Raw genomic sequence first — 12145 nt, forward strand, 5'->3', positions numbered from 1 at the left:
ATGTCAAGTTCTTAACAAAGAACTTATTTCACCGCTCTGATGCACTTCTGTGACTCTGTACTCGATGTTGTTATTGTGTGTGGCACTTCGAAAGACACAAAAGACAATGAAATCTGATGAGGGGCCAGAGTGTCCAGGCTGAAATGCCTCTGTAGAAATCCATGTTCAAATGTGGTTTAGATCTGATTTTTTGCTGTCCAGACTTCCTAAAATCAATCTGGATACAATCCAGTTATGCCAAAAACAGATTTGGGCTGGCAGTCTGAATAAGGACAAAGGCATCCAGGATGGGTGAAGGAGGGGGAACAATTTCTGGGTCACAGGACGAGAGAGGACGCAGGAAGCATGAGTTAGCATAATGTAAAGTACTCATGGACGACTGCAGAGCGTTTTTTTATGTAACCAAGCAGTGACACTTTCTTTCCTTACGACTCCAGCACAGTGAGAATGTTTAACGTGACTATTGGGTACAGTGCTGACTTCCAGTTTTTATACAGTCACACAAAGTTAAAACAATGTTCTTTTATACTCCTCCTCAATTTTAGGGGACCGAAATGATTTCAACCTTTGCTGCAAATAATTAATCTAAAACTATCATCAAGGTTATTTTGTCCAATTAAATACCCTTTTCCGAAAAGTTTGGAACTACAAAAAACTAAAATGCCTACAGTGCTTATCTAACATGGTTCAAATTAAAGCTTAAAGTTGACACTTCAATCTCAAAGTCACTGTTTCATTTCAAGTGCAGCGTATTGTGATTAAAGACCCAGCGCACCAGAAAAAAGTGTCTCCGTGCAAATACTTGAAAAACTGCACTGAGCCTCCCTAAACTAGATATCATGGAGACATCAGGTGAAAGTTTTCCCCTGACAGGAGACAGTTGGTCCATTGACATTGAATTAGTAATTGACTTTGTCAGCTAATAGACTTTAAGTTTGAAGTATTCCATCCAAATGAGTTTGATTTGAAATGTAGGGCTCCCAGCAGTTTGTCAGAAAATGTGCCCATAGCCCAAGAAAATGACCGCGGCTGCTGTCGTTTTGTCTCAGCAGTTGTTCCATTATTCAACGTCTACAAGGCTGCTTCAAGATTTATCTCCACATGGCATCATTACAGTCTGTCTCTGGTTAAGCTAAGGATGAGTCTGGCTTATTGTCACAAATTACATCTGAGCTGCACAATATTACAGAAACACCTGAAAGTCAAAACTCATAGTCAAACTATGACGTGTGTCCTGAAGCATCAAAAAGCTGATTATGAACCCGGCAGCTTTTCTCTCGGCATTTACCAGGAAATGACATTCATTCCAAAGTAATAATCTACAACATTTTCATGTAATTGAACAATTTGTGAACACGGGGACAACTGAACTAATCCTATGTTCATTATTCTAGAGAAACGTAAAATAAGACTCACATTAAACATCTATTTTCTGTGCTGCATTTCTTTGTATAATCGCAATCAACAGCCTGTGTTTGAAATCACGCTTTGCATAGTAGTTAATTTTCAGAATATGCCTCCCAGTTGAGTTCTTGCTGAGTTTCCATCAGCAAAACCTCATATATATATATATAAAATATATATATATATATATATATATATATATATATATAAGAGACTTCAGACTTTTAAGAATATAAGAAATATAACGGAATGCCATGTCATGCTTAATTTGTGTAAATGTCAGTTTCCTGGATCAAGCAGTGGGTTTCATTCTGCCTCACAGGGAAAAAGCCCAGAATTAGATTTCAGGTAACTTAATATATCTGTTGAATTGGTTCACAGATATTTGAAACTTTTGCTTCCCTAAATAATAGAATTTAATGACGAGAAGCTGAAATTAAATTCGATATGCAGAATCTTCCTCCATTCTGCTCCTACCTCTCTTTTACTTTTCTTGGCACTCTCCTTTTCAATATTTTGCTTCCATCTGTGCTCAGTTTTACGTGCAAGCTGCTTTATTTGTATCAGAAGAAATATTTTTATGGCGTTTTCGGAGTGTGGGATGAAGTATGTGTTCCAATATGTCAGCAGTGTCTTTATTGATGTACTTTGCTGTATTTCATTATGTCTTTAATGGTTGCAGGAGAGAAATTGAACTTGGAGAGTTGGATTTATTCACATTTTTCACTTTATTGCTGTCAGATGTTTAACTGAGGTCAGTTAAATAAGGAAGTCATTGACACTTTTATTCTGAGACTCTGCTAAAGTTACTTACAGCTTCCACTCGCCTCTAAACTGTTTAACACGAAATGCAACAAAATTGTTTTTGTTGCAACGAAGTGCGTTATCAGACATCAAACTGTTATTTAGTCTGAGTTGTACAGTTTTATGTTTAGTTTTTTTTGTACAGTCGATATAAAAGCACTTCTTATTGTTAAAAGGCATTCTAATGTTTTTTTCTACTCTCTGTCTTGGCAGTGCCTGGCTCAGTGCCGATGGAGTCTCTGCAGAATACACCCTATGAAGAGAAGATCTTCATGCAGTGGAAAGCTCCCAACGAGACTAATGGGGTCATCACACTGTACGAGGTCAGTCAGCAACTTCCAACAACGCTCAGACTCAGTGCCAACTGTATCTGGTCATGGTGAAAGTTATTGGTTAGTACTGGGCAGCAGGTACACCTGTGGGATCTGCTGCAATCCAAGACAAGAAACCTCCATTAAAGACTCCATTTTAAAGGGGCACTATGAAGAAATTCAAAGTCAGAAATGTATATTTACCACATCAATGACGTGATAATACAAACTCAGACATTCATCTTTTGTCCACAACTTAATAAAACAAGCTGCTCTCAGAGGAAAATAAGGTTTATTCAGTCATGAAACAAAGAGTTTGTTTATTTAGTTTGTTTAGGCATAAAAACATCAGTCATTGAAGGTTTCTTCCCCACATCTGTGAACTTATAATATCGAGTTATCACCCTGGTGCCAAATGAAATTATGTGCTGGGGTGTGATTCTTCCGGATAAAACGGAAATCTGGCTTTTCCGACCTGAAAATGAGGCTCTCGCAAATCATGCAAATCATTTGTCATAATATTGACAAATGTAGTGAGTAAAAACTCTTAAAACTCTTACTCTTGTTAATCAAGCTAACTTAAAATTTCTTGCTACATGTTTTGGTCCAATAACAGAACTTAATTTTTCCTGGTGCTTCAATATTATTTCATTTGAAATGAGAAGTTCGTTCGCTGTCCAGCTGAGTGTTTACCACAATTATCATTTCTGAATTAAGTGTTGGTTTGAACATACATACTTGATGAATACATACAGTATGTGTCTTCTAATACATAATGAGAGGAGTCATCAACATTATCGTAATCAATGAAGAATTAAATCCTAGACTTTATAAGTTGAATATGTCACTAAAGCTCAGTGAAATTAAATCAGTAAGTTTTACATGGCAACAACCAATAAGTTAACTGATATATTCAGTTTAAGGTCAGCTGACATGTTTTCATGGCAAAAAGGAAAGTTGTTTTGAAGCCAGAAAAGATCTGCAAAACAACTAAGGATTAAGAGGGAGCAGAACACTCAACTGTATTTAACAGCAAAACTGTATGACCTTTGACCAAACACAGAAAACGTAGAAGCCTATGTTTCACATGGACATCAATTTGAACTGAACCTATTGGGTTGTGACAGTTTGTGAAGCAGAGGGTTGCAGGTTTGATCCCTGGCTTTATGGTGATCTCTCGTCACAGATCTCTCATTTAACCTTGGCTGGCCTTCCAGCAGCTTTCTGCTTTATTACAGCAGCAGAAACTCTACAATCCGTCCGTCTGTCTGCAGCCACAACCCACTCAGACCTCTGTCAGCCAACACTAGGGATATGACACCGAAAGATCATTGCACTTTGATAAGAGGACTGTATTGATTTGTGCATATTTGACAACTTTTTCAAGAATTATACTTGAGCGAACAAGGACAATGTAGAGTTGGAAAGAGAATGAAAAAAATCTATTCTGAGAGAAGACAAATCAAGAGGAAAGCAAGGATGTGAGAGGTTCAGAGAGGAGAGGAGGGAGTCTTGTGACACAAATCTGAGGTCAAGGCTCTGCAGGTCAGAGTGACAAAGAAAATGGCCTTACCCACACTGTTTCAAAGAAAGCCATGTAAACATACCATTGGCAATATAGTGTACGTGTGTATGAAATTAAGTTTCTTCAGCGTTGCCATGGCAAGATGGCAATCTAATGTGTATCTGGAGCTTGAGGTACAGAAACAGTGGCACCGTTTGTCATGTTTAATTTAATACATCACTGCCAGTTCATATTGTTATCAAATATGAGTTGTATCCAGGAATAGATGTGAACACTCATATAAAATTATATACGAGCAGCAAGTCAAAAGTGAGCGTCAGTTCTAGTGGAAGGAGAAAGAGCAAAATAGGGCTTGGAAATGAGAAAGTGGAAGAGAGACTTCTCCCCTGACAGCCCTTGAGACAATGTTTGGGAGTGAGTGAGATAGAGAGACAGATTGAGAGACGTGGGCGTACACTTTTGTGCGTGCGTGCGTGTGTGTGTGTGTGTGTGATCATAGATGGTTTATTCGGGTTGAAGTTGACTTGAGCCCTCTATCTAATGAATTATTGACCTGTTCTCTGTCTCCTGTCTGCCTCTTATATCACTGCATCAAGGAGCTACCTCACACCAAGACCTGGCAGGGCTATTAGTGCGTGTGTGCATGTGTGCGTGTATGTGTGTGTGCTTGAAAGAGAGTGAAGCACCAACGAAAGGAATGTGCGTTCTTGAACAAGTTGGTGAGTTTCCGAGTGAGTGTGTGAGAAAGTGAGTTGCAAGTGACGGAAAGTGTGTGAAGGAGTTAGTGAAGGAGTCAGCGTTAAAGTGTGTTCTTCAGTTTGTGTGTTTGAGAGGGAGAATGTGGAAACTAGGGAGGAAGTAACTGTGCGTAAGCCCTCGTTATTCATGACAAAGTTTGTTCTTCGATTTATCTCTGTATAGTATATACTCTATTTACTTAACCCATGTGCCATGGGGAGAATGAAAAAGATTCTTAGAGTTTGAAAGTCTTCCTTCCATTTGCGAAACTTAACCTAAGTTCATAAAGTTTCTTCATACGTTTTCTGTCAAACACCAAAAGGCCGTGACATGCTTCTCTGTCTGCATACAAAGCCCCTCTTAGATGTGCATTTTGTATCTGTGAAATTGTCAGAAACATTTCCTGCATGGGGCCATGTTTGAGTGGGAGCCAGAGTCGAAATCAAGGGAGATGTTTATCGCGAATTCTCCCCTGAAGTCCTAACATTTTATTTTGTGTACGAAAGCGGTAACATGGCATTGACAAGCACTAAAGGGATATTATATCTGTTTGACGCAAGATGTTTTCACTCGGAGCTAGCGAACAAATCAAAAGACTCCACGGATGACGATGACGTCTTTGAATGTTCCTTTTAATACATTGACTTACTGTTTCTGATTCAAATAGATCAAGAAATACCATCACTTGTCTCGCAAACTTGTTGAATCTCAAATACATTGCAAGAACACTGCGCTGCCATGTTCCTGAAAATAATTAGAGACGTCTTCACATGTACAGGTACATCCGCCCTGGCCCCATCTTCTTCCTCTATTGAGTTTTTTGGCAATTGTTATTAAGGTTGTCATAATACCAGAATTTTTAACTTCGATACAATACGAGTATAACAAATAACAATATTCGACACCTCTTTGGATACCACAGCACAAAAAAAAAGTTGCAGGCACACAAATTGGATTTTGTTTAGTTAACAAACTGCACCTGCTGGAACAGAAAAAGTCACTGAACTGGACACATTTTATAATAAAGAGATCGAGATAAAATGAAAATCGGAATGAAGATCTTTTTTTATAGCTTCAGTACTTTCAATATTATCTAATGTGGATATCGAATCATTTCTATTATAGTGTTTTACACCACAGCCGATATTGTCGAACGCTCTTCTTTGTAAAATGTCTTTCACAGATTTTATCAGCGTCTTGTAACACAAGCATATTATATGTAACATACAGTTTTCACAGCATCCACCTCTGATTTCACTTGGTTCCATTTTCTCTCAAGCCCTTCATACCTCCTGACATCAGTCTTCAGTCTCTCCGCTCTTTCTGCGCAATGCAAAGACCACTCAGTACCATCTCTGAGACCTCCATTAGACCTCCACCCAGAGCTTGAAAAGCACTCTTCGCAGTCTATAAACCTCTTGGGAACCTCATCAATTCCACCTTGTTTTGTGTCGGTTTCATTAATGTGAATCTAAGCTCCCTGCCCTCCCTGCCCGGCGGAGGCGGCACGACTCTGCATCATCTGTTAAACATATCAGAGCCTCAACACAATGCACTGCTATTAGAGATAATTACTATAATTGCAGCTATTGACAGGATTAAAGGCATCATCTGCAACATCTAAAGGGGCTCTTGTTGTGTCCCATCCTGCTCTGTTGTCTCTTGTGTTATCTTTTTTTTCCTCCTATCTGTTTCCCTCGCTTTTCAGGATAGAAACCAGATGAATTACATCTAGGACAATGAGAGGGAGGGGAGAACGAGGTGGGAGGGTGGGATAGATGGGTGGAGGTGGAGAATTGTGCGAAGAGATAAGGAGCATAAGAAGAACGAAGCGAGAACTGTGAGAGGAGATAAAACAGACCGTGTGAGCAAGTGGAAATGTGTCCGAAAGAGCCAGAATTCATCATATGGCGCGATTACATGAATTAATTCCGTGTGCAAATATGATCACTTCATCTCCTGCATCCATTACTATAATTGCAGCTAATTACAGGATTAAAGGAAACATCTGGGTGAGATCTAAAGGGATCAAGGCCCCATTGCTCACTCCCTCTTGTCCTTTTCATCTGAGTGGGGATAGATGATGTCTGGGGAAAATGTAATGGGGGGTGGATGGAGGTGAGGAGAGTGAGATGAGAAGGAAACATGATAATTTGAAGAGCAAAAGATCTTGAGGAAGGTCTTTTTCATGGATGTCAGGGGAAAGAAAAGCGGTTCTAAAAGAGCGTTTTTGTTCTGTTTGATCCACCTCTGTAGCAGTTGTTATTTCTGTTCATGTGACATAAAACAAACAGAAAAACAAGAACCAACAAATATAGAAACCCATTGCAACCACAAAATCATAGACATGATATATACTGATTATCTCTAAAATATGGACAATCCACTCAGTATAATTTGATTCATAAAGCACTGCAATCCGTTGTAATTTCTCATTTTGGACCTAAACTTTAAGCCCAGTTCAGATCAGATTTGTTACCAAATGAAGCTAAACTGGACTGGCCCGTCTCAGCTCAACTTAAGCCAGCTGATGGTGTCGCCTGGGACTCAGATTGTCAAACAAGGATGTTGTTAAATCACCAGTCGCTGTTTAACAAAGCCAGCTGGTCAAGTCAGTTACAAACTGTGAGCTGGCTGAAATGACAGCAGCTCTTGTAAGGGAAATTCTCCTTGATTCAGATCTTTCTAATACAATCAGCATTGAGAGAAGACACAAGCATAGTGTTCTCTCCATGCCGCATGAGTTGAAGAGATCTGATTCATCACACTGAGTAGGTAATTCTCAAGAGAACTGGCAACTCTCAAACTTCAACATGGAAAATTTGCCTTACATTTTGACGACGAGGATGGGAAGGATGCTTTGCTGAACAACACCTGAGCCTGGACTGAAGGTTAAACTGCCGGCAGGAGTCTCAGGTAGACTCGGGAAAAATTCTGCTCCGACAAATGAAGAACTGGAATCCCGCTTGATGTCGGGCACAGGTGCCGGACAGTGGACGGCTGATCTAATTAAGTACAGTGTAAGTACGGTGTTATGAATCATTTGCTGTGCTAGAGTGTTGAAATGTAGGTAGACAGTGCATGTCACCCCAAAGCTCATATAAAAAAGATTTGAAAACAAAATAATTAGAACCTCTAACAGAAAGCGATGTGGTGCTCTCCAGATTGCGATGACATGAAAATCGTTGACCTGTAGGTTGGTCAAACCAAATCAGCAAAGCTGTGATCTCAAGGTTTGCTTCGCTGGTTTTTTCTAATCAATGATAGTACCAGCATCTGTTGAGCTAGCAGGGGCTCAGGAATAACTCCACAGAGCCCAGCAGGGAGGCAAGCTAGCAAACAGAGAGGACCTGTAACGCATGGATAGCCTGATGAGGCAATCAAAGAAGGGATTGACAAGGTCATGATCTGTGCGTGCACGAATGTGTGTTTGAGTGGTTGTCTGCTATCTGTTCAGTAACAGCCAATATATGTGTGTGTGTTATCTGAGGGGCCATAGAGGGCAGGTGAAGTTGCAGGGAGTCTTATATGAGAGAGAACATAGTCGTTTAAACCAATTACAGTAGAAGCTGTCAGTTAAACATCCAGTTAGGTTTATTTTTGAAGCTATTAAACAGCTGGGGTGATATATACAACATGCACATGAGGGATATATCACCAGAAAGAACAAAAATGATGGAGAAAAAAAAGACAGAAACTGCTGACACCACTTTCTGTTTCAAACATCAAATGTCTTTAAACCCAATATTGTAAATTCCTACAGCCAAATCCCAACTAATAGTTAACTGACCAGCTTGGATGCCAATTAAACTGCAACATGCCACTTTAAGAAGATCAGGGTGAAAATCCTGCATCAAATTTGAGCTAATCTACTCTGAGCAAGAAAAGTAACTCATTTGTCAAATTGCCATTATGTCCGGGTCATCTCAGATTCACCAGTGACGTTCATTATTTTGGATTACTGGTTCACAGAATGACAAATTCTCAACCTGATTGGCAGTGACCACCCAAAACGGAGGATTGGATTGGATAGACTCATTTATCAGCAGTTGTGCGATGGCTGACAGAAAGGTTCTTCTCAGACCGTGGCTAAATTGACATCGAAGAATGACATAGTGATCAGATTAAGTGCCAATTAAATTTGCCCTGCCAGTTTAAGAAGATTACAGTAAAACCATGCATTTCATTATTCTAATCTAGTGATACTGTGTTTCCTGAGCCTGGTCTGAAGTTTCTTGTACTAACAAAGTGTAGCAGTGTAGCCAAGAGTTCAAGCAAGACACGACCACAGGACAAGAGGAAGAAAATGGCAGAACTATTTGGGGAGAGGTTATGCGAGTTGAGAGACCTCTACTAGCAGCGCCCTCTACTGATTGTATTACTTAACATCGATACCAACATGAAGGACGCATAAAAGTATGTACAGAATGACCGTTGTATCGTTTGAAACAGACTGTCTAGTCACATCGTAGGACCTGCAATGTCGAATAAGGCAAATTCAACATAAAGCTGACCTTTCTCTAACCTTATCTAACACGTTTTATTTCATAAATGTAACCAAAGCTTATCCATATAAGTGGCAAATCAGCAATAAGAAGTCACTGCTAAACAATCTCTTTTGCCATTATAAGGATTATGCGGACAACCCTCCAGACTGTGGAGAAAAGTATAAGAATGTTTTGCTGACAAACCTTTGAGCTCCTTAATCCAACACACTAAAGCAATAGGCTACTAGTACTGTATGTAGTTATTCTGGTCTGGTGTTGTGTGTGAATAACTTGACTCTCCAATTCCTCTCCTCTCAAGTAGGGCCTTTAATCAATCACAAAAATCAATACTGGCAACCAGTCTGGCATTTATTTCAGTGAGTTACTCTGTTCCAAGCTGTTGATTTCTGTAGAAACTGCAGACATATAGTTGTTACATTCTCTTCCCTTATCACTGGTTTCTGAACAAAGGAATGATTGATTCTCATTAGGAGAGCAGCAGTCGCCTGAGGTGATCTCGCTATCGATTCTGTTTACTGTTTACTGAGCGATGGCAGCACCGCAGCTAGCCTCAGTGAAAAACAAGAAGTTAAAGACGCCTCAGAAAATCCAGCAGGGCATGCGACTACTTGAAGACGGTAGGACAGAGGTCAACACATTTCTATGCAAACTGGGAGCATTTGAAAGTATAACTTAGGGAAATCAGTGTTTTCAGAGGAAACAGGGTTGGCCTCAAAAATACACAGAATTTTAGATTTTAGCATATAAAATAATCTGTAAGAAAACAGTATTATAGGTGAAAGTACTCCAGATGGTCACTGATGTTGCAATAACACAGCCATAAATAACCAATTTGTAATTGTTCCTATAATTTAATAAGAACAAAACTGATGTTTGTTAACTGCTAAGTGAAATTAATGACCTGTTTTACTAATGTTAGGAAACATTTTACAGGACAAGACATGAATAAACCTAATTAAGTGGTTGACTGGTGTTATTAGGCTGCCAATCGGTTTTGGAGATTACGTTCATGTTGCCTCAGTCAACCCCTTTGTTTACATGTGGAGCACAGAATGAGCCGTTTACAAAGACGAGTGCTCTGCTGTCACAACTGTTTACTGACAAGTAGCTTGTTTGTGGATTTGACCTCGGCTTGCGACTCATGCCAGACTCAAAGCTTAACACCGTTTCTTACTGGAAGTTCACTTTGAGTCTGAGACACGCACGCTAACACGCACTCAGACTGCTGATTAAGATCGGCGAGAGAAGATCTCTGCAGTGCCCTGCAGTAGTGTGTGTGTGTGTGTGTGTGTGTGTGTGTGTGTGTGTGTGTGTGTGGACCATATGCATCTTTTCATCTGCTCTTCAACCACACACACACACACACACACACACACAGACATGCAGAGAGGCTTCTCTGCTGGCTTCTGTTTCAACAAGATCTGGAAGAGATAAAGAAAGAAGGAAAGAAAGAAAGAAGGAAAGACAATAAAAATACTGATCAGGTCTATGTCTTAAGTGTTTGGATTAGAAAGTATTGGCCACTTTTAAAGCTTCCAGACTAAAACAAAGACAGACTAAGAGGGAAAAGCAATCTCATCTATAACTACCATCTTCTTCAACATCTCTTCCTCTGTATTGTTTTTCATGTCTGTCAATAATAGACTATATTTAGCGTGGCTTTTAAGTCCTTGAGCTGCTGACCCCGTTTACTCTGTCACACTGCCTGTCTGGCCTGCAGGGGAATGGCCTCGTATCACTTACACCTGTGTGTGTCTGTGTGTGCCTGTGTATAGTAATGCAGCTCTGCCTTTCCTTTGTGTATCTTGAATATTTATTGGAGAAGTGTAGAGTTTCAGGTTGTGAGATTTACTTCTTCCATTAGAGGTTTTTGATCTAAATATATCAAAGTTTCGGTTGTGGCAGTATACAGTGTGTCTATTATTATAACTATCTTCGCAATTGCATAAATAACAGTCAAAATGTGCTGTGTGTAGCGTGAAGGTGGTCACAGTTATCTTTGTCATGATGGAAAATAACAGTTCAGTTATCTTTCCGATGTATTAAAGATGTTTATAATGAAGTGTTACTGTTGTTTTTTTCTAAATCTTTAAACAAAACTCAGTCAAAAAATATATTTAAATGATAAACATGTACAAATCTAAATAAATAAATTAATTAATTAATAAATCGGCAGCAATGAGTTCATGTCTCAAGCAAGTCTGTCTGCCAGTCAAAGAGAAGAGGATTATACACCTAGAAACGCACACACACACACACACACACACATGCGCACACACACACACACACACACACACACACACGGGGGTAATAGTCAGAGAGGATTATCCATCAAGACCCCCACCCCTGCCCACTGTGTCTCTTCCACACAAACACACACGCACTCAGGATTTAGCACAGGGGTCTAATCTCTCAAGCACTATAACTTCCTGCCCTGCAGCCAATCAGGGCCCCACTCCGATCTCTCTAGCCAATCAGCTGTCCCCTGAGAGCCCCACAGGCCAAAAACCACAAACCAGCTTTCCAGCAGGCGGTTACACCTCCCCCGACATCCTTACTGTCAGATCTTCAATTTCCAATATTTTCATTTCTCCCTTATTACCTCGGTGCTGAGGCCAGGCCTACCTCTGCCGTGTTTATTTGTTTGTTTCTCTCCTTTATTGCCCCAGTTGTAAGGCAGGCTTTGCTTCTGTTGACCCCTTTTTTAATATATTTTTCTATTAGGTTTCCACTTAACTTGTCCCTTCGGCAAGAGGGAAGTGTTTAATGTGAATTAAAGATAAAATTAAAGCTCCTATCCAATTATATTCCTAACACCACTGTTGCAGGAACTCTACGCTGACTTTTGACCTGTT

At 39.9% G+C, this 12145-nt stretch overlaps 1 protein-coding gene across 8 annotated transcripts in view; it reads left to right on the forward strand.

The window, feature by feature from the left end:
• Positions 1-12145, forward strand: part of ptprt (protein tyrosine phosphatase receptor type T) — a 334457-nt gene that overhangs the window by 156936 nt on the left and 165376 nt on the right. For all 8 annotated transcript variants that reach the window (XM_084348993.1, XM_084348986.1, XM_084348987.1 and 5 more), the window contains exon 11: positions 2422-2531. In XM_084348993.1, the coding sequence (XP_084205119.1) occupies positions 2422-2531 (110 nt within the window). The remainder of the gene's footprint in view (positions 1-2421; positions 2532-12145) is intronic.

Source organism: Pagrus pagrus (assembly GCF_965226575.1).
Source record: "Pagrus pagrus genome assembly, chromosome: 3".
Classification (NCBI taxonomy): domain Eukaryota; kingdom Metazoa; phylum Chordata; class Actinopteri; order Spariformes; family Sparidae; genus Pagrus; species Pagrus pagrus.